This window comes from Poecilia latipinna, unplaced genomic scaffold (genome assembly GCF_001443285.1).
Source record: "Poecilia latipinna isolate Pla-1442-1.1 unplaced genomic scaffold, P_latipinna-1.0 Scaffold13, whole genome shotgun sequence".
Classification (NCBI taxonomy): Eukaryota; Metazoa; Chordata; class Actinopteri; order Cyprinodontiformes; family Poeciliidae; genus Poecilia; species Poecilia latipinna.
In genome coordinates this window covers 27,651-51,868 of record NW_015112629.1, presented here as the reverse complement: position 1 = coordinate 51,868, position 24,218 = coordinate 27,651, and the positions used below count along the sequence as shown (strand labels likewise).

At 38.1% G+C, this 24,218-nt stretch overlaps 1 protein-coding gene across 1 annotated transcript in view; it reads left to right on the top strand.

Annotated features, from left to right (window-relative positions):
• LOC106946599 (matrix metalloproteinase-17-like) overlaps nt 1–24,218 on the top strand; it is a 134,925-nt gene that overhangs the window by 83,246 nt on the left and 27,461 nt on the right. The window contains exons 2-4 of the mRNA XM_015031036.1: nt 2,313–2,445; nt 4,415–4,550; nt 15,655–15,941. Coding sequence (XP_014886522.1) covers nt 2,313–2,445; nt 4,415–4,550; nt 15,655–15,941 — 556 coding nt within the window. The remainder of the gene's footprint in view (nt 1–2,312; nt 2,446–4,414; nt 4,551–15,654; nt 15,942–24,218) is intronic.

Here is a 24,218-nt window from a genome sequence, read left to right as displayed (position 1 = left end):
TGTTTAACTTTGTTAGAAATTGCTTTGCGTTTACTTCAAATGCGACAGACGAATGAAAGGAGAGAAGAAAGGGAGAAAGGTTGGGGTAAAATATTTAGAGATATTTAAGCGATAATAACTCTAGAAATCTGCTTCCACACCTGCAGAAAAATGTGTGGAAAAAAAAAAACAACAGACGAAATTGGTAAGATTGTGACATGTTGAAGTTGCTCTCTTCCCTGTATTTGTGCCAGCTTAAAAATACATAAAATGTCAATAAGAGTTTTACATAATCGAAATTACAATGCACTTTCCCTCCTCTTCTTTTTTTTTTTTTATTTTTTTTTTTTACTTAGGGATGCTAATCAAACATGGCCTGTAGTGTCACTTAATTTCCCAGAATTCATTGCTTTTGTGGCAGCATTAGCATCAGTACTATTTCACAGTCCCCCACTGATCTTTAAATTCAGACATTAATGCATTCGGCTAACTGCTGCAATGTGGCTTAATGCACAATAGACTCTAGATTCTCCCCTGTTATTAGAACATTTGCAATATGAAAGACATATATATTTTAAGGTTTATGGCTTGTGTGCTTAGGCAACATGTTGAAGCTTTATGAGGCCTGCTCATATACTTACCCCTGGGCTCCATGGAAGACTCTGGAAAGTCTACTAAAAATGTTACAAGAATCAATATCAGTATGTTTGATGTATGGCTGAGGTGTACTTTTTTTTTGTTTGTTTTGCTGACTTATTATTCACTTTCTGAAAGAAGGATCACTTTCCAGTGTTGAAGAGGGTTGTGTTCATAGTTACACCTGAAATTGAATTAGTTGTATGTATCAAACTCTATAAAACTATAGTTATCTTCACTCATGTGAAGATAACTATAGTTATCTTCACTCAGATAACTATACTTATCTTCACTCATGTCTCCAGCTTTCATATTATAATCGCCTGGCATAAACACAGATTTTAAGAGCACTGTGTTTATATTGACTTTTGCTTTGGTTTTACTGGCCAGAGTAAAACTTGTTGTATTTATCTAGTAACCGTATTATACACCGTATATAAGCCGCTACTTTTTGCCCACGTTTTGAACCGTGCGCCCGGTACGGCTTTTCTGTGGATCACTTGGCTCTGAGGCATTTTTTGATTTCCAAGTAACTCGTAAAAACCCGGTTTACCTTATTTTAAAGTATAATTTCACCATATTTACTGATGCAGAAACAAAAATATCAATTTATGTTTCTGCTCGTGTTGGACAGCAGCAATTGCTTTTGTCTTAAATAGGTGATTTTTTTCCGTCTCTGAAGAGCAGGATATCTTGTTCTTCCTCCTGCTCATTGTAATTTTTGTGATTTCAGGTGAAAACATTTGCTACTCTGAGTTTTGTAACTGAAGAGTAAAAACATGCTTGTCATGCTGCACATTAGCCAATTGATGGTTAAGTTTGAGAGATTTGAAAAAAAGACACAGACTGAGAGAATTTGTAGATTTGACAATAATAATATTAAAAAAAAACACTTAAAATTGCAGCTACTGGAAATTGTATTCAGTGTTGCCTGACAAAAGGAGTTTTTTTTAGAAAAGCTGAATCCAAATTAATTTGCACAGGGTCAATCAATTTAGTTTGTTATTCTTTTTTTGTGTGTGTGTGTGTAAACATGGTTTATTTGGACAATAGAACTGCTGAATTTCCCTTAGTTCAACTAATGTTTGGTTAAATGTCTCTTAGCAGGTTGAACCTTATCTACACACTTTGTAGTCATGAACAAACTACAGTAAAGATTTTAAATATCTCCTGTTCTACAAGTACAGCTCCAAAAGTTAGAATTTTGTGGAAAAAGTTTACAAAAAGAAAATCATATTGTATATATTTGTTGCACATACTGTGAGCTATTTTAAACTGTTATTTCTTGAAATGTTTATTATTACAGCTTACAGATCATAAAAAAATCTAAAATGTAGTGTCTCTGTAAACTATAATATCACATACAATCAATAAAGTATGTGTGCTATATGTATTTAATACTTGGTTGTGCCTTCTTTTGCATAAATGAATGTGTTAATGTGGTGTGGTTGTGAGAGGATTGTCAAGCTAAATCTATTGAAGAATTTGGAAGAGCTTCACAAGGAGTCAGCTGAAGCTGGAGTCAGCACATTGAGAGCTCTTGGTTTCCTTCGAATATACGCTTCTCTATTAGGGCGTCATAATGTTAAGGTTGAAAAAAAAATACAATTGCGACTATATTCAGACACAAAAATCACTGTGAACATAAAAACAGCTATTTGTGTGTTGAAGTGTGTCTGCTGCTATTTCTCTTCCAGGACTGGCTGAGTAGGTTTGGCTACCTCCCGCCCCCCGACCCGGTGACTGGCCAGCTGCAGACCAAAGAGGCGTTGACCAAGGCCATCAAAGCCATGCAGAAGTTTGGAGGACTGAAGGAAACTGGAGTATTAGGTGCATTTGTGGGCGTTCAGATGCATCCCGCACAATCTGTTTTACTTTGAGACTGCAGAGGATGTCAAGCTAAGTAACAGTGAAAGGAAGTACAAGTGCTTGACTATAATGCAGTCCTAGCAACAAAAACACAGAGAGTAGCTTTACAAGGAACTGAATCAATATATCTTAGACAAAACACCGAAAGGTAATATTTATTTGGGTTCTATTTACTGGGTAGTATTGCATTGCACAGCTGTCTACCCACCACAGGAGAGCTTGTAAACATGAATCACACTTGCTGTCACAAAGAGAGGGGGAGAGAAGAATGACAATACCTCCACGTGCGTACTGTACGTGATTGATGATGCTTATACGTGGGGAACAGAACAGTATATTGATTAGCGTGCGTTCTCCTATTCTCTCCATGCAGTATTCTCATAATTTCCTGCAATTCGCATTGGCAGTCTTACTCACTCATAGGCACCACAACCCTCCTCTGCAAACAGTGCCATTATTTATCTCCCACATATACAGCAATGGAGAGTAGATGCGAGTAATTTTGAGTTGTAGAGGTTTGAGGGGGAGAAACAAAAATAATGTTCTAGATGGCAGACACCCTAAAGAGTTTTGTTGCACTTGTAAGCAGATATCTTCAAGAGCTTATGTATTTTATCATTTAAATGGATTTAAAATACATTGTGTTGATGCACATATGTTTGCATAGGAACACCTGAATTCCCAGGGTTGCTGGTGCAGCCAATTATAAATGCAGAAAACGTTGAGGCCATCTTTGCAGATCAGATGTATTCCTCTCCAAAGACACTAAAAGCATTAAGTCTCTTTCAGTGCCTTTATAAAAGTACTTATATCTGTTGAATATGTATATGTTTGTATTTTACTGGAATTTTATTTAATAGATGACGTAGAAGGAAAATGATACATGGTTCTCAAAATGTTTTACAAATGAAAAATCTTGACGTCCACAGCCATCCTTTGCTTCTATTACAGATGCAAGTTTTTGTAGGAAGTTTTGATCGGTCAGACTGGATGGGGGGGGGGGACATCCAGTCTTTTATTAATCTGGCTACAGATCAAATCAAAATCAAATTTTATTTGTATAGCACATTTCAGCAGCAAGACATTTCAAAGTGCTTTACAGCATGTGACAGATTTTGAACAAAAAAAAGTTTGGAATTTGGAAAAAAAAAAAAAAAAGATCCAGATTTTTAGTTAAAACGCCATTTGACAAGGACTCTTAACCTCCAGATGTACATTTAGGTTTAGGTTTGAACTTTGACTGGGCCATTCTAGTAGATGGGTGTGATTTGGCCTGTACTCCTCAATATTTTCAATTTGTTACTCTCAAGTCTTTTGTAATCATGTAACTTTGCTCCCAGTATCGCCCTTTACTTAGCTCCACCCATGCTTCCCTGTCTCTGTCAAAGAAAAGATTCCCTGCAGCCTGATGGAGCCACCACCGTGTTTCCCTGTCACATAGTTCTTTCCACACTGATGAGTTCAAATTTGGTCTCATCTAACCACACTCCCTTCTTTAACATGTTTGCTGTGTGGCTTGTGGCAAACTGAAAACATTTTTTTTTCTCCTTCCGACAGTGGCTTTCTTGCCTCCCTCTTATAAAGGCTAGATCTGTGGAGTGCATGACTCATAGCTGTCTTCGACCTTAGCTGTAGATCTTCTGCAGCACCTAAGCTATCAGAGCTAAATAAAAGTGCATTCCTAACATTTCCAATTTTCATTTGAAAATAAAATGGAAACTATGTATAATGACTTACCTTCCACTTTTACCACATAAAATCCCTAAAAAAAACTACATTCAGGTTGTTGTTTGCATCATGACAAATTGTGATTAAGACTTTAGAGGCATGGACACTCTTGAAAGGCACTATAAGCAGATATTATAAAGTTTTAATCATGGAAAGCCATTTTAGTTTTTAACTACTTCCTCTCACCTTCACTGTCCTTCAGACCAAGCCACACTAGGTCTAATGAAAACACCCAGATGCTCTCTGCCAGATGTCTCTGATCCCAACGTGACGGCGGGGCGCAGGAAACGAAGCTTGAACACACAGAACAAATGGAATAAGAGGCACCTGTCGTGGAGGTAGGAACATTTTTTGATCAGCCTACATGAAACCATTGGCTCACGCTCACCCAGATAATCCTTAAATAATAACCAAAGGTTACAAAGCCTTCAAAATGGAGCGTCATATTATTTCCTGCTTGTGGAATCACTATAGTGTATGTTTGGACCACTCAGCAAATTATTTTTATTTTTATTTTTTTTTAATTTTAGATTTACATTTTACAAACAATTCAGTTATTGCTCGTTTCATTTTTTTTTTTTTTTTTTACTGAATTTATTACCATCTGGTGTAAAACGGTATCAATTGTGCACAGGGGCAATATTCCAATAGTATTGAAATAATGGGAATCATATTTAGTATAATTCATCTCACACTGTTGCGTATCGAACCAAGGAATGGAGACGCGATCTGATGAGAAGTGAAAGCAAAATAATAACTAAAACTGTACACTGCACTGATCACACTATGACATGGTGGCAGCAGCACCAACATGCTGTACAGACTTCTTTGTTCATCAGGAGCTCTGGTTAGAGGTGATGGAAGGAAAGATGGAGCTAAATGCCGGTCGACTCTGAAAGAAAGGTTAAAGGCTGCAAAGGTCTCGAGGCAGAAGTTCACCTCAGGTGAATAACAGCCCCACAACACACAACCAGAATGGTTTAAATCACAGGATATGTTTTAAAATGGCCAAGTTCAGAGCAAAATCTGATATACCGTGGAAAAAGTGACTAATATGACTGAGGTTGAGCTATTCGGCGAAGAAAAATGGGCAAATATATCAGTGCAGCTGTAGTAGCAGTGAAGGGGGGGGAGGGGTTCTGAAAAGTATTGATTTTTTCTCATAACCTCCTTTTCACCTTTAACGATTTTTTTTTATCTAATGCATTTTAAAAACCATATGTCACTTTCCCTTCACTTCACATTTATGCTTTGTGTTGATCTGCTATATAACATACCAGCAAATACATTTGCGGCTATATTATGACAAAGCGCAAAACCGTTCAGTTGGTATTAATATCTGTAAATACGTCGCCGTCGATGTTCAATTTGAATGCTTATGTAAATGTGGACCTGAACAGATTTTCTGATGAACACGCTCGCTGTCGGGGCCGACTACGCTGGGAGACGGTTTGTGGGACGTTCATGCGTCTTCCAGCTTGTGGATCGTGTGTCCAGCTGGGCTGCCGAGATCAGTGTAGTATATAGAAATACACATGGGCTCACCGAAATCAACCATCTGAGGAAAACAAGTTGTGCAGGACACAAACACACACACACACGCATACACACCTACACACTCAGAGAGAATCATTGTAGAGGGGACAGATGCTCTAGGATGCAAACATTTTCATTAAGTCTCATCACTGTTGCATAGCTGAGAAAAATCTCAGCACCACCTTCAATTTATTTATTTATTTTTTATTTCTAAGGTTTTGTTTACATAAACAGTTCAATTTTCCGTATGATTAACAGCATAAGTGCTAGATTAGTAAATAAAACAAGCTTGCTCGCGGTGTTTTATTGTCTTTGCCCAGATAATTGATCATTTTCAATAGGCAGAAGTCCATTAACAGACAGAATAAAAAGCTCAACAGTTCACTTATCTTTTTGTGATTGCTCTGACTTTCCTGGCAAAACATTTAACTTAAGATTAACATGAAATGGATTTGGAAAAGAACCTCCTGTCTAGATCCCGATGGTGGGGGAGCTATCAGGGTGGCTGAGTCGTCAAATGAGATTTTTTGTGATGTCATGAACAGGTGAAGGTTGCACACTTTGGAGGAGAAATCACAGAACAGAAACTCATTTTAAAGGGCAATAGACTGATAAAACTTTTTTTTTTATCATTTGCCCTCGTCTTTATGTCAGTCGAGGTTTACACAGAGTGTCGCGTTGTGAAGTGCTCGTATGTCCACATGTTGCTTTAAAATAAAATATTTTCACATTCCCTGAAACGGAAAGGAAAGCAAAGAAAATTAAAGCCATTTTTAGTTATACAACATAACACAACTACAGCAGAACAAGTGCAGCAGAAAAAATGTGCTTCAGCATTAAAATACTTGTTAAATATAGTATGTAATAATCTGCTGTCATTCATTTTATTCTCGCCAGATACGCCTGAAGTTACTTTTAGTGAGACATAAAGGTGTGAAGGCCGACGCAACAAGCCAGTAAATGATGAAATGAGGAGGCTTAGTAGATGTAAGACAGGACAGAAGGAAAGCAAAGTCAAGCGAGATGAGGCAAGAAAGCGGGACATCAGGGCGCTGGAGGATTGAAGAAACAGGTCGATGAGCGGGAACCTTCAGCTGTAGGGGAGGCTGTTGGAGCGAAGTTGGCAGAGTGTGGAGGCTGTCCTGGTTAGAAGCAGAACAAAAAATGAAAGTAGAGTTACACAGTGGAGATCACAAACTTGTAGGATGAAAACCGTGTTCTGTGCACATATAAATCTGTTAATAGAAAAAAAAAATGAGACAATCATTGTACTTTTGTTTAATCACTTTCGAGCAGTGATTCTCAGACTTTTTGAAGGAGAGGGATGATGTGAAGTCGAGTTTTCTGAGCTTTGTGTCATGATGATATTCCGCCGTCCAAAACATTCCTGGACTGTTGCTTTGACTCTTTTATGCATGTTTGAGGGACTCTTTAAATGTTAAATTAGGGTTAATGAAGAAACACGGTTGTGATAACGTTCTGAAGGCAGAGCGTCAGAAAGAGCTGGAGCTTCTTAAAGGGACAGAGACCCAATTTCAAGGAGTTAAATTGTGAAGTTAAATCTGTTTTTAGTTATTCTTGATATTTACAGCATTCAACTGAAGAGAACAGTTACTTGACTGTGCTGGCACGGTATGCCTGTAAAATACACACTGCTGCCCCTTTAAGACATGTACCACATCTGTAAATACTAAGATTTTCAAGTACTGCCATGTTGACACAAATTTGAAAACATTAAAAAAAACAGAAGTTTTTGTCAAGAGCATAACAATAAGAGTGAAAAACTCCTGTTTCACTTAGAACAGGTGTGTCGAACTCATTTTCATTTTGGACCATGTTTAGATTCTGAAAGTCCTCAAATGCCCAGTTGTGACAGAACGTATTGATAAAACTACCTATTATCAAACTGGTAGAATATGATTAAATAGCTGTCTCCATATTTGATGAGTACTTAAATTGAAATAAGATATTACATTAATATGTTAAAATTGCAAAGAAAATAGACTTCAACATTATTAGCTTATCATGCTAGTATTATACACAGAAATTAGAACATCCCTCTGGCTTTCTGATTTACAACCAGAACATGGATGAATTGTTTTTGCCCAGATCCATGTTCTGACTTCAGCCTGACTTCATTATTGGATATGCAGCTATGACGCTGATAAGAACCAACGTAGGCACTAAAACCAGTATGAAATAGCTCAATAGCTGATGTGTTTGATAGACCACCCCCCTGTAGCTGCAGCGGACATAAATTGAGGAAAATCACCCACTACTGATTCCCAGGGATACACGTCTGGCTCATCCAGCTGGAATCCGTGGAGCCGTGCAAGCGTTTTCAGCAGCTGCTCAGGCTGTGAGAGTGATGAGTTCAGAGGGATGAATCACCTGTCACCAGGGGCCAGGATAGTCATGGCTTATTGAAAACAAATTACCTGGAGACTCTGTCCCTGCAGGCTAGGCCTTGTTGAAATAATCCCACCACATTTCTGAAGGCTCTCAGTCAGAGGTTCAAACAGATTTTGAGGGCATCATGATGGGAGCGTGCGAGTGTGGTCTCAGCTGACCTGGAAAAAGAGGTGGCAACCATCCGCCGTTGCTCGCCGTACTGGATCACTAAAGTCAGCCTCTGCTCGAGGGGACCAGCATGCAGACCGCTGTGAAGGTCTGCTGTTAAATAACTGCAGCATTTAGCCTTTTTTCTAATAGCCCACACCCTGCTTCTCTCCATCTTGCGACTGCCAGCCAACGACTGCCAATCTCCTGACCCGACCCCCACAGCTTGGCTCTTTAAAAAAAAAAAAATGCCTTTCTTTTTAGCACAGTGGAAGCAACCTCTCTACTTTCTCACTGGTAGACACAGTAGAGCCAAAGCGGGCATAATTTGCTGAAAGCTGAGCTCTAAATACTGTATGTTGTTATCGTTTTTTTTTTGTTTTTTGTTTTTTTTAAGTATGAGGTGTTACCTTTATTATAAGCATGTGCTTTATTAGATGTCAAAAACTATAAAAAAAAACGTACTTACATTAAATTTTTGAAAGGATACGCTCTCTAAAACCCTAATTTCAATGTGAGGGTATTAATGATGCTATATGGGAAAAGGAGTTTTTTTTTTCTGCTTTCTGACTATCCTACCACGATGCTTCTGCCATTGGGTGCTGGACTGGACTGGGATGTTTTCTTCATACAACCTGCCGTTCATTTTTTTTTTTTTTTTTTTTTTGGTCCTTTGATCACTGTCAATCAATCACAACAAGCCTGAACTGTGTTTTTAGGATGCTCAAAGCATCTGCCATTCAGCTTATTTCACACCATCTACTTGTTGAGCTTCTCCTCCTAATTACTCTCATTCTGCATGTATGTATCTACCAGAGCCATTGTTTGACATTCTGACAGTGTGTATTCTTTAAAAACACAAACTTTTTTAGTGCGACGGCAACCAGCAAACATTGCCTTGGATGCAACAAGGAAGTATGTGCGCTTTTCTCCAACTGGGAAGCTTGCAACACAAGAGCTCAGTGTGCATCAACATCTTTTCTCCAAGGTGACTGATCGTGGCGTAGTACTTTTTGTTGTGGAGAAAAAAAAAATGGATTATTTGTTGGAGTTGCATGCTTAGATTATTTTTGATTGCATCCAAATCAGCAGCTGGATGCAACAGCAGTTGAGGTGCTAGGCGCGTGGCAGTAACTGTTTTGTGGCAATGCCAGCTGGTGAGCATCATAAAGGCTGTAGCTTTAGCACGAGACCAGCTTGTCTAATCCAGCTTCAGATTCTCTGACGACCAGGCAGTATGGATGTGTGTCAGCCCCACCGCTTTGAGACAATTTGATGCAACCTAATCTCGGCGTCCAAAATAATTTTACACCACGTGCATTCTCTTTTTTTTTGTAATTTCTTGAGCGTCAAAAACTGTTGCGATCAAATATAAGTTGTGATTTGTTGTATCAAACATTTCCTGAATAGTTTTGTTCCTTTACCATGACACTTCCAGATAATGTACAATCAATCTAGAAACTTCAACTCTGCCTTTTGTGTTGGTTTCTTTTTGAACAACGTATTGGTAGCTGTTTGCTTGATTGATTTGCCAATTAGAAGTAAGGCCTCTGAGATTTCAGTACAGGATGTTTAGATTGTAATTTTTATGTAGTCCTTCCAGGGATTGTACCTTAATGACAGCAGCTTTATTTGGTTTCAACTCAGCAATAGAAGGTGTCAGTAAGGGGAACTTTTAGCCCTCTGAACCAGATCAGGTTGTAAAAGGTGCACAAAATGTTCCTCCAAAAGGTAGGACAGCTGAATGGCTGAGACAGAGGACAGGTGATTACGCTCATCATGTATCAGAAAGCCGGAGGTAAGCTTTTATGACTTCTGATGCCTGAAATTTTAAGTAAAAAAAAAAAAAACAAAACAAAAAAAACCTTACGAAAAGATCTGTGTACGTTGAAATCAGTAGACATGAAGATCTGCACTCAAAATGTGTTGCTTTCAAGTTCCTCTTTTGGCTTTTTTCGAAAGTTACAAACAACTGCAAACTCATCCCGATCACTGGAAACTCTTGCTTGCATATTTCATCTCTTTTCTTGCTCTCACCTCCAGCATTCCCCTCAGGCTTTAACAATACTCCCATCTCTTTCCTCTCGGCCTTCTTCATCTCGCTCCTCTCCTCTGCTTCCCTCTGTTTGCCTGTTAAGCTCCATAGCAAATGATCCCGAGTCCGTCCCGGACTGCCGGCTCGCAAGTGTCAGGGTGTTCTTTGATGTAAGCACTTCTTTATGTAGGTATTAAATTTGATTGATGTGGAAGCGTCTGACAGCACACTCTGTTCTCAGATATTTATTTGTAAGTCAATGATGCACACTCTGAAGCTCTTTTGCTGCTAAACAGCCCTCCAGCCACGGAGCAGCTGATGACTCCCACTTTGTACTGGAACCAAAATCTCCAGCGTCTGCGTTTTTGACTAAACCGTGCTTGCTAATGCCTTTATCGCCATACAAGTTTGCCTAAGTCATGATTAGAATGTTATCAAGAAAACAGACTTTAATGCTGCAATTGGAAAGCGATCAGCTTAATCCGCAGACTTATTCTTTTAGAGCTGAATAGCAGCTGTCAGTGCAATGCACTTGTGCTGCTGCCTCGACTAGCATTTCAGGCTATTTAGTCATTCGTTTCACACTGTGCCGACAAGTATTTCTGTAAAAACATATCTCTTAATTATTTAACAAACATCTTTCAATCAGCTCTCTAGGAAAGGATTGTTGAATGGGAATCTGTGTTCAAATGTCTGACTGTGACCTTGTCTCGCCTCATGTGGTAAACTGGAGCAGTGGCCAGCGATGATGATAACTCCTCCTTAGGGAAAGCGGATTCTTTGCAGATGGATGTGAGAATTAAAGCAGGGTTTAATTAGCAGCAGCAGCGACAGCAGTTTTGGTAAGTGTCGGTGTGGATCTGAAGGCCATCCTTGCAGCCATGTTACACCAGAGATGCAACATTAAAAAAAAAAAAAAAAGTAAGCAGACTGCTTAATACCTGAATTATGGTTCTCTTTGTGAGAACTGCATCAGCACGCTAAGGCCCAAAGTTAATTTGCAGCATGCACATATTTGGAGGAAAGGAGCTCCACTGGCTCTGAGGAAACTGAGGATTCCTCTAAACTGTGTATTTTCTTAATTATTAATAATCAGTAAAAGAGAAAAATCCACATGCAGGATTTACATAATCACATTGCATGATTATGTAACTGAAAATGTACAAGTCAGTACACAATCCACCCTCTTTAAACAGTTTTTATTCATTCTGATTGCTTTATTCCGACACACATTCCAGAAGATGTGAGGAATTCGCAGCTGTCCTCCAAGGTGCATTTGTCTTCTGTTTGCCACAGCAGAGCAACAGGAACCACGTTCCAAATCCCATCGCTAGCTAAATAAATGATGAGGATGTTTTAAATGAGTCATAGCCGATGGAAAATGCAATGAAATGATTCATCCCTTTAACAGGTTCGTTCTAAGATAAACAAGCACTGGCTGATATTAAAATATATTTAATTGTAAAATGATTACACTCTGCAGTCTACCTGAATATGCTTAGCACTAATTTGTGTTTACTATTTTTTTTGTCAAAATAAAATAAATTAAAGTTTATTAACCTTTAACACGCACTTTTTTCCATTTCATAAATATAAAAGAAGATTCTTAGTGTCTGTCATGGGACGGTGACTGCGCTACCACTGCTTTATGAGGATAAATCTCTAACATCTTATTTTTCTTTGTTTAGTTTTGTTTTAAAAACACAGAGCATCAAAATGTTGCATGATGATAAGGTTTACTTTTCAAATTTTAAATAATTAACAAAGCTGTACACGCAGGTTAGATAATTTATTTGTATTAAGTGATAACAAAAACATCACCTCGAGGAAGAATAAATTCTACTTTAGGCAATATCTTTTCCCTAATTTTTAAAAAGTCAGAATACAACAAGTCATTTTTTTGTTAATTTTGCATGAGACAAAAGGCTTTGTTCCTTCATGATCCAAAGATATTGTCTCTGGCAACGTTGAGCAAAAATATGGGCAGACTTTCTTCTTCTTCTTTCCCCGTTTTTGCATAACACATCACAAAGGTGTGACCAAAACTACAAGAGCAACAGAGAGACTTTTACTGTCTTTAATCATATGTTAATAGCAGAGCAGTCTGACAATAACAAGGATGCCAAAACTCTACCTTACAGAAATTCATCAAATATAAATAGTTTTGTGTCACTGTGACTCCTTTCATTTGATCCCACTCTTTTATTTTTTGTAAAATGTACTCTGGCTTAATTTTCTTTTGTTTATAGACGTCACAACTGATATCACAATTTGTTTTCTTGACAGAAAAGATAAGAGATGTCTTAATAAACCAAAATAATCCTGGATCATTGTCTGTTGGTGTGGAGCGGTTTGTTTCTCTACTGCAGTAAAAATAGGAAAAAAAAAAAAGACGACTGATGCATGCATTGAACTGTTGCAATCCTCTCACAGTCATAAAACATAACTCTCAGGTAAACTGGTCTCTCTAAGTGGTCTTTGGCTATGAGTGATCAGCTCTCTCGCAACCCTGCAAGGACAAGCGAGTATATCAAATGGATAAGTGGATGGCGTTCTATAGATGAAGCATTATGTTAATTAATTACACACAGTCTGAGGTTTTAAAGCCTTCATTTTTGTGAATTACGGTGATTTTCTTCTTAACGCTAATAAAATTACCACTTAATGTCTTAGAATATGAGAATAGAACGGTGCAGAAATGTGAGTTCAGTGAAAAATATGTTTAATTCCTGATTAAAGGTCATTTTCAAAAGATCCTTTGAATCTGAGAAACGACCGTCAGCTGAATGCATACTCCAATTTATACGTTGTACCGAGTGGTTTGTTTCTCTACAGCAGCATATTTGGACTTTTATGCATTCTTCAGCTGGAGACATTTTTACCTTGTTTCATAAAAAAAAAAACAACAACAAGAAAAACAGATCTTTTGACTCAGAGTTGAGTTACACTGTGTAAAAAAAAAAATATTTGTCACTGCAATGATATAATACTGTTTTTGATATTGTCAGAAAATCTCAGTGGAAACAACCAGAATGTAAATGCATAGTGTTGTGGGCTTAATTAGAACAAGCTGTTTAATAAACATCAGATCTGACTGCAATTGGTTTCTTGATTAAATGTAATCAATAAGGCAGTTAGAATCAAGGTGTTTGACACACTGGCAAGTTCACACTCTGTAAAGATAATCAAATTTAAAGCAGGCACCATGGGGAAATGACACTTGCTTTAATTTTCATGCGAGTGTTGTCTCGGCATGTGGGCAGAGGCAATTCTCTGAGACTCCTTAGTTCATCTGAGATGCAGCGCAAGAGTGCTCTGACCTTGGCAGTCTTACCTGTAATTGCATTCACACACACACGCACACACACACACACACACACACACACACACACACAGTTGCACACGCACACACACACACAACATTTAGATGCACATACATGCTTGCATCTGACAAAACCATGCACTCTGCCTCTCCATCTTTCTCTCCCGAATACTCTCTCTCGAAAACGCGCAGACATACACAGTCGCCCTCCCTCGTCAGTCTGAATTAGGACTAATCAGCAGGTGAATTGTCTGTGGAGGCGCTGATCCATTCGCAGTGACCTTGTCTAACTGTGGTTAGCAGCGACGGTCACACACTCAGGTTGTACTGTATGAATAAATAGACGGTGCAGTCCCATTTAGGTAAACAAATAAAGACAAAAGTTTTGTCTCACTGTACGCCACAAGTTTCCCTCCAAACAAATGGTCCGATTACACTTAGCAGCAACTCGCTGCGACTGCATTTGCATATTAATGGAGAAAACCCAATTTTCAAGCACCCCGTTCGTTATTGCTTTGAGCTAACATTGCATCCAACCTACCAGCGTCCATCTGTTTTGTGACATGTTGATACAGACATGTTTGCTAATTATTGCATTAATTATCTGCACTAATGAACTCATTTGCATCACTAGATGGATTAAAGACGTTCTGGTAGCAGGAGAACAACAGACAGCAGGGAAGTGTGAAGTGTAGCTATGGATATTGGCAAGAATTCCTGAAAACCTCCGAAGGGTTTAAGTTGAACAATCTGGCATGAAGTGGTTTTCTTTTCACACCAGATATGTAAACACGCTCGTATTATTTTTCCAATCTTCTGCAGGGGCATCACAAAAGTATTTGTGCTCCTTGAAATTTCCAGTTGAACTTTTTCAGCAGTTTCCTGAAGAGTGTCAGGCAGTTGTTTTCCATCCTCTCTGAGATAAAACTTTGTAGAACAAAGCGCTGCAGCTTTCTGTACTATGTTGTCGATAACGTTCCACGACACTCTAGAGTAAAATGATAAAATGCAAAAACGCTTTTAAAATGTTGCATGAAATAAACTACCATAGTGCAGTTTTCTTATTTCCCTTTTGGGATAAGCTTGTTATATACATAAAAGTAGAGATTTAAATGTGTAAAGAGATCAATTGCAGATATGAGCTCCTTTAAGTGTAAACATGATAAGCTACTACTGATTCCACTCATGCAGGTTTAAATAAATGCATGCAGTGGTCAAATTGTACTCAGAAGTTTCATACTTCTGTGTATGAAGTAAAAAAAAAAAAAAAATCCCACCTGGACTTCAAATGTAAGCCTCTACATCAGGCCTTAAGACCCTCTTTGATGTGAGGTTTGACAACGAATGGCTCAGCTTTCCACATTGATTTATTCAGACCGGGTGTTACTCCCACTATATGACAGGGCTAAAGGAAGTTTAAGAAATGGAAATTTCAGTTTATTACATTTCACACTTAATTACAGTTCGAAATGTGCACAGTCTCAGTGCGTCTGACTGTTCATATCCATTTCCCATTTTAAGAGGAAATCCATGTTAAGGTTCCATAATGTAGTTCTCACCAGAAATTGCATTTTTTTTTCTTTTATTTCAATTTACAGTAAATGCTGTAAACATCCCCCATTCTTGTCAGTTACTTAATTTACTTGAATTTCACTGCGTTGTTAAAATATCCTTATCCCAATATTGAAAAACATACATGCTTTTTTTTAACATGCCAAAAACTGGATATGTGAAGAAAAGCAAAGAATAACTACCTTTTTTTTTTAATGAAAACTGGAGAACATCTACAGCACAAACACTGCATACTTCTTTAAATAATTTTACTCTATGCAATCTGTTGATGAATAAATGAATAAGAAGCAAAATTCTTCATTTATTAACCCCCACACCAAAAACAAACGACAAGGTCGTTCTGTGTGTTCTTCAAACGCTGAATAATAATGCCGTCTCATCTGTTATTCATCATGCGGTCTCTTATTCGCTTTCTTAGAGTGAGAACCTTCCCCAAGGATTCAGCCTTATTGGGCAGGGATACAGTTCGGGCCCTCATGTACTACGCCCTGAAGGTCTGGAGCGACATCGCGCCTCTGAACTTCCACGAGGTGGCCGGCAGTGACGCAGACATTCAGATCGACTTCACCAAAGCGGACCATAATGATGGATACCCCTTCGACGGGCCTGGGGGAACAGTGGCACATGCTTTCTTTCCTGGGGAGAGGTTCACAGCGGGTGATACACACTTTGATGACGACGAGGCCTGGACCTTTAGATCTCCAGGTGAGGAATAAAGACTCTCTGTGTCAGTTTAAAGCACATGTGCTTGAACATAAATGTGTTGGGTTACATGCTGAAGGAAAAATGTGGGTCTAGGAAAAAAGGATATACAGTGGAAATCTGGTAGACATTTGCATGAGTCTGTAAAACAAAAACGATAAAAAAAATCAAACAAAAAGCATTCGGCGTCCAGAAAATCCTAAAGAAAAGTGCAGCTTTTATGTTTGAAAACAAAACTCTGACTGCACCTGCAAGGCAAGCTGTGCTTTTGTCTTGTCTGGTCATGATCCAGATTTTATAATTAGCATTTCATTTGTTTGAAGTAACAGTATAACATTCGATGGCCTGTGTGTGGCAACTAAAGCGCCGCTGATTGTTATCACAAGCTTATTAGGAGACATAAAAGGTATCCTTTCATTTTCCACAGCTGCCAGAAACAAAATAACTCACACGTACGCGCCTGCTGATAGCCATTAAATCTGTTTTTAGCAATCAGCATAAGTAATTGAATTTCACTGTCAGCTTTCATCGATTCCAATTCGTTTTGCCGTGGGGTTCTGTTACATTTTGGTCTTTTACCCTCAAGTTGTGTGCAAGACAGAATGCAACTTACTTTGATGGAATTGGGCATTTTACATAGATGGTGTTTTTTTCTTGTATTATGTCAGGAGCAATTTATCTGTGCTAGAATTTGAAGCAGCCTGGTGAACAATAAGGTCGTCTAACAACTTTGCCAACGTGTGGTCGTCAGAAGGAGGGCACAGTAAAACAGGAAGTAGATTTCCATCACGTTTTAACACTGTTTCGTTCTCAATCCTTTAATTTTGTCGTTTAAGCGAAGATAAGCAGTTCACACAATTCTGTGGCACTCATATTTGAACTTAGTATTCCATTATCTGCTGTCTCAGTTCACATCCAATCTTTGTCCTCAGCCTGCATCAAGGGAAATGCTCAGTAAACTGCAAGACAGCACTTTCTAAATAATCATTACCATACCTGCTACAAAGAAGTAATTCTTCATCCTCCGTCAGAAAGTGGTCCTCCAAAGTGGTTAAGTGCTTTGAAAGGCTTATCATGAAATATAAAGTAATTCTTGTACGTATTTTAGAGCCATATTGTGCTAACATTTTCTCTGATGAACTAGTCCTCGGCACACACTGCTCACTGATTTAAGTTTATATCGTCATTTCAGTGAGGAAACTAACCTGAAAACTTCCCTCTGCACCCGGCAACTGGACACGGAGACATTTTGCAGACTGCATGTGTAGATTTACTCAGCTTGGAGCTCTCCAAGAGCTCCCTCAGTGCCTTAATGTGATCTAAAGTCAGTGCGTGATGACTGTAGTCATTCAACTTACATATTGGGAAATGTGGTGGAGAAGCAAATTACAAGAGAGCTGAAACCTTACCCCACATAAAAAAAAAACCTGCATCTGCTGAATTTTTTAGTTAATAAAAGAAACATAAGACCAACACATTTGCAATGCTGCTGTATGGTAAACATAAGGTTTTTCTGCATAATAATGCCATATGCATCACCATTCAGGGTGTCCCTCTACGTGTTTCTATAGTTCCTGTGAATCCATTAAAGAAACAGAACGAATAAGCCTGAAAAGAGAGGTAGAGACATGAGAGCGGATGACTTGCTTTTGAAGTGAATGTTTAATAATAAAGGGAGACGTGCTTGTTGTATCTGACAGCTCAAAGTGTTGGCTAAAAATACTTTTAATAAGATCCTTTGAAACATTACACATCATGTAAGCCACACTGTTTAGCAGAATGCTGCTGACCACAAAACAACCTCAGTGAAGGAACTGGATGTATTTGCTCAATAACTGCAAACTTCTTTGGCAAAGTAGCTTTTTTTGTTGTTGGAAATAAATACAGTAAAACTTGTATTAATTTCAGTTTGTGACCAGATTTACTTTATGATTCTTAGAAAATAATAGGGGGAAAATGAAACAAACAAATTATATGAGAATTGTGTAAATGCTATGATACTGTGATGAAGACCCAATTCCTACTTTGAAGCACTGAAGTATGTTTACTTGTGTTTTGGGGATGAAGACCCAGGAAGTTTGGTCAGAACCAATGGTATGATGAATGCAACGTCTGAATAAACACTGGAAGAAGAAAATGTGCACTCATCATTTTGGAGGCTTGGTAAATAATGACGTGGACGTGATCCAAAACACAAGGCCGGTTTAACCTGCTTCTGGCTGCAGCAAACATGTTGAAGGTCCTGGATGGCCATCTTCGTCTCCTGTCATTGATTTAAGAAATTTACTGGAATTAACAGAAACAGGAGGTGAGGTTTCTAGCCTAGAAGAACGTGGAGCTTTACTGTGAGAAAATACCAAAATGTGGAAACCAGAAAGGGTTTCAATTGGTCTTGATATTTAAAAATGGTCACTACATGGTAACAATGTATTAAGGTAGGAAGTTCCTGCTGTCAGTATGATTTAAAGGGGTAGACACAATTGCTTAAACATTCACCTAGCCACTCACCAAGAGACAGAGAATAATGTTTGCAGTGGACAGTTTTGTCCAAATTCCCTGAAAAATGGTTCCACAAGTCTTAAAGTCTTAAAGTAATGTAAACTTAAGAGCAAAACTGTACACTTTGTTTACTTTAAAGGTGCGATGATACATTTTTACTAACACTATTACTTAAATTTTGGCCTGTAAAAATAAATGCTCTAACAATAAAGCTTCATTTAATATTTACTTTTTACACCCTTATCCATGGGTTTAAAATTTCTGTGACAAATTTTAGTACTTTATGCAAAAAAAAAAAAAGATTATTCTAACTAAAATAATTGCAAAGTGTTTCACTAAAAATTTACATATTCAGCCACAAATTCATGAATTGCATCCATAGATGTTTTGTGGTTCTTGGCAGAGCATTAGCAAGACTATCAGATAACCTCTGCAGAGTTTCTCTCTTGTTTACCTCCAGTGCATAATTCTTCCATCTCCCCCTCAGATAAGTGCCACGGATGCACTGGTTTATCTACAAGATTCATCAGTGCAAGCCACCCTCTTCCATCAGGCCATGGTCTCACTCTGCTGCCTGCATTCCCATTACAGGCGTGAAAGCATCCTAACATCCAGACAAGCAATAACTACTTTGTGCTATGCATGAAAGTCGCTGCATGTCTTCCCATGTGTCTCTGCAATAACTAGTATTAGTTTTTAGCCATGCATCTCTCTTCAAATTGAACCACACAGGTCAGGCTTTACTCCCTGTGTGGATCATTAAGTTCCTGTGTCCGTGACCTTAGCCGTAATAACAGACTATCATGGCATCTGTTAGACATCTAGTTTACTGGCCAACGCCGCATGTAAAAACCAGTGTAGGAAGCCGTACAAATACTGCAGTGATGTACAAAGTAGTGTGTAATTCTGACAAAGGGTTTTATTTCTCTTAAACTGTAGCTCCGTAGCTCTATTTGGGGTTACGGCTCCACAAGTTTTGCACCTGTAGGCACAGAAATTTGTCTGGTACTATTTGTAAAGATTTGTTTTATTCATTTATTTTCAAAGGAAGAATTTACCAGCAGTCTTTTGTTGGTGGCATTGAACAAGGATAAATATTAAGTGCCATGGTTGTTAAATTATTAAATACTGGAGAATCAATTAAGCAAACCAAAAATAAATAATTAAAGCTACATGCAGCGTTGGAGGCCCTCGCAGCTCAGCGCCGCTCCGGCCAGAAACACCACCCACTTGCCGTCGTCGACTGTCTCGCGCAGTTAGATAAACGATGCACTCCAATTTGTTGAGCACTAGATTTTTGAGATGGAAAAATCTAGGGAGTGCAGTGGGGCATATTGGGTTGACAAAGGTCAATTATAATTATAAGTGGAGGTTATTCTACTTTGTGGGTGAAGTTTGGTGTGTTTTTAGATATAATAAGCCCTCCAAAAAGCTGCATACTTTGTCTGAAAAATAATAATTAAAAAAAAAAAAATCCCATGATTACAAGAGGCCTTCGCAGCGCTTCACTGCTCTGGGTTAGTAAAAATGTGTTCAAAATATAGAGAGACAGCCTAAGTGACTCATTACCTCATCATTTGTATATCATAATACAAGATGTTTCTCCTGTTTTTTTTTTAAATATTATCTATGTTTAAGCAGTTCTTGACTTAGATTTAAAATCTAAATATTCTCAGCATTTTTACGACTACAGTCTGGTGTATGTAAAACCTCTAACCTCACACACATTTTTTGTTCTCTCAAGAGTCCGATCTAAAAGCCAGAGCGAAAGTAAATATGATAATGATTCACTTGAAGCGCTATAGAGCATGTTTTACAATTTCTTCATTTGATTCAGCTATACTAGCACATTAGTACTTGCCCGCAGTTCGAAAGAAGCATTTGTACTCACAGGGTTTTATGAACGTGAGCAGAACAGAAAAGAGGAGAGGGAATCACATGTGTATTTTTGACCTATGTCTGTTCATCTTTTCGAATCGTACAATTATCTCGAGCCGTATAGAGAACTAGGACAGAGAAAATATTTTCTATCTCTGATCTGAAGTTTCTCACCAGCAGTGACAAGACGGCATGCTGTGCTGTTCAAGAGAATAAAACATGTCACTTGGCCTTGTTTGATTTTACTTCTTTCAAGGCTACTTTCCACTCTGTGACAGAAGGTGGAACATTGCTTTGTTAAAGCATATAAGACATTTTCATTCAGATGCTGTATGAGATATGGCTGAATGAAATATGTCCCTGTGAGATTCAAAGGGAATTCAGACGTCCTAATACAATTAATCAATTTCTTTACCAATCTGGGGACTTTAATAGGCAGTTGGTTGCTCTTTATTTTATTTCACGGTTTCAGATAAAGGATGCATAAATGTGAGCTGCTTTTTTGAAAAAACATTAAAAACTGGGTTTTTAATGTTTATGTTGGACCTTTTACACCAAATCCCAATAAAATGAATTAAAAATTTTGGGGTAAAAGTGACAAAATGTGCAAATGTTTATGTGATAACAGGTTTCTTTCATCTAGCTCATGTAACTTTTTAACTCCCTATATTCACAGTGTCTTCACTCAGTTTTCTGCTTTATTGCTGCTCCTAATGGTTCCTTTTAAGCATATTTACAATTTTCGTATTTGTTTTGGGTAGCATTGAGTGCTAAATGTGATGGAGGGGTAAATTTGTACACATTTCACACACTCAGGAGGCCCTGAGCATCCCTGGCTTTCCAGTAAAGCCATTTGTCTGTTTAGCAAATTTTAAACAGTCAACTTTTTCTGTCAGCCGTGTGTTACATGCTTAAGAAATTACTATAGTCAGAGCTGATTAAAATAATGAGAAGGAAGATGGAAACAAAACTAATGGATACTCCACACTTTACATGCATAAACTTGGAGCAAAATGGAAAACTCGCTAAAGTCAGGCTAGTTGGACCGTCTGCAAGCATAAAGGTGGATCAGTACTGACCTCAGTGCAAGAGGAAAGTAACCTTCATGACAGCCATGATGGAATGCTTATAAGACAAACTGAGATATTTTAGTTATTAATTGCTACAAGCTAAGGCTTTATTGCTAAGCTCAGACTGTCCCACATCTTTTCTTTTATCTGCCAGGCATTTATCCTGGTAATCAAGGACATGATAGCTGATTTTAACCTACAGCCAAATCTCAGAGAGAAGTCACCCCAGAATGCAAATTTAGTAACTTCAAATTGGCTTTTATGTTTAGTAACAATGCCTGACTCGGTGCAATGGGGTACAGTGTGTTATTGGCTGATATCTGCAAATTTCTGCAAATATGCATCAGGAAATTGAAAAATGGCTTCCCAAAATGTAATTAATGCAATTTTGAACAACCGTCATGCTTATATTTGTCGACTTCATGTTCCACTCAGTCCATAGCTTGATGACAGTTATGCAATTTCTAAGGTGTACCATAATTTACAAGTGAGAGTTTGAGAGTCTGAGTTATAGTTTGGCTTCACATTTCAGAAGTCTGCTGGAGTTCATCAAACTTTGATTATTATTTCAAACTATCTATTTCTCTAGAGACTTTTTTTCATAAAGTTTTAATGATTCAAGTTTCTTTCAGCAAAGAAATGTCAATATTGGGTTTTGAGTTGAACTGAAGATGGGAAGACAAATAAGACTTTACTTTCCAATAATCTAGTACCTATGAGTTGTGCCATGCTTATTTCATGGATTAAACATGGAGCAATAAAAAAAATGTTTTCCTTGAAAATGAATCCCTTTTGTGCAAGAACAGTCCTTTTTCTTCTGATGTAAGATCAGGATCATACATCCTGATCTTGGATTATAAATGACTAAATGGAAATAAATCAGCAGAAATAAACAGGTTTTTCAAATAGGGGTGGGTTGTTTTTTTGGGGGCAAATTGTGGTTTCAGTTTATTAAATAAAAAAAAGTTTCTTCATTTTATTTACATTTTTTTTAAATAACTGAAAATTATTTATGTACTTCTTAACAGAATCAATAATTGGTTTTTCAATTGCATCTTTATCAGGACCAGCTATTGATTTTCTCCTATGTTAATAAATATTTGAACACCACACTGGAAAAAATGTGTCTTTTTGTTCATTTTGTTACTAGTGATAAAACATGATGTTTTGCTTGTAGGCTTACTTTATGTCTAAATTAAACTATGGAATCTATAGTTTACATTTTTCATGTAGGTATTTTGTCAGCAAAGTTGTTTTGGTTTTTTTTCTTTATCTTTTTTTCCCTCCTGTTTGTTCCATATAAACTCCAGTCATCTCCTTTACCAGCTCTTTCCTGCTCAGAGTCTTGGGGGAGCCAGCAGGCAATGAGTAAACCAGTTATTGGTTCATCACAGAGCCAATGCATATGAAAAATGAATGTTCATGTTTTTGAAATGGACCTTTTTTTTTCTATGATGCAACAGTGTTAAGAACTGTGGCAACGTTCAGTGATGCTGTTCAAACTGGTTAAGTCTCGTTCATCCTCTAGAATTAAAATGACATATTTTCTTCTCAGGCCCTGCTCTCTGCCTCAGTCTCTACTTTATATCCACCTTTCCTGTCTTCTCCACATAGTACCGTAAATTAGACTTGACTTTTTAGCCTCTGGATGTCCCAAACGCTGCAAGCACAAGCGCACCTCTCTTCTTGCCTTTTACTTTCGACGGAGCACGGCACTAAAATGCTTCTAAAGTAAAGCCAGAGAGAGTTTAACAGAATGTAGATGTGTTCCTAACCACCAAAGAGCTCTAAGCTAGCTTGCCTTGACACGCATGCTCTCACATGTTTGCAAATCTTTATCCCACCATCCATGGTTTTGTCTTGCTTTGCAGAAGCAGACAAACCGTTTTTGGAAGCTTTCCATTTTTTTGGCCCAACATCCATGGAAATGTGCTCTAATGGCCTGCAGCCTCTTTGGGTATCTTTCCACACATAGATTTTGATTGGCAGCCCAGGGGCTCAGGCAGTATTACCACAGTTATCTCACCGCAGCACATCCCAAACAGCACTCATAGCCACCAGAGCTGTCTGTCACGTCGGTTAGTTTGCAACCCCCAGACATCTGAACACTGGGAAGAAAATTCAAATCTACCCTGAGCCGTTTCCACTAAAGACAATATTAAGAGACATTGTGATATTTATCGAACCTGCGATAAGTCAAAGGTCGCTCCTCAGGGAAGGGTTCTTAAAATCTACAAAGTGAGATGTTTGGGATTTTATTCGTCTTATTTGAAGGGGATTCTACTGCTACAAATGAAGTGAAAATCCTCTGTGTGTTTTACAAACAAAATTATTTCAGACATTTTATGAAAAGCTCTGTTTTAAAGGATTTTCTGAGTGTGAAACTATTCACTTCAACTTTATTCAGACTAACTTTTTTACATTTTGAACTAGAGATAAGCAAAATAAGTCCAGACTCATTCAAGCAGATGAAAACTTTAGCATTGTTCTGGGCTAGCAGTTACCCTATCTGTGATATTCTAAGGCTGCGTTCACACTGCAGCCTGAAGAGACTCAATTCTGATTTTTCTTTTTTGACGTAATGCGACCTGTGTGATCTTTTCATGACATTCTGAACAGCACAGGTCGGATTCTTTTCGAATGTGACCCATATCTGACACGTATCCGATTCAAATGCGATTTAACGTTCAGGTCGCATTCATCCGAACTGAACGTCACTGATTCTCAACAAATCTCACTATTCTGCATCCTGATACGCGCAAGCAGGAAGAAAAACAACAACCATGACGGACTATAATGAGGATTAAGTTGTTAATATGGAGTTCCGGCCGGA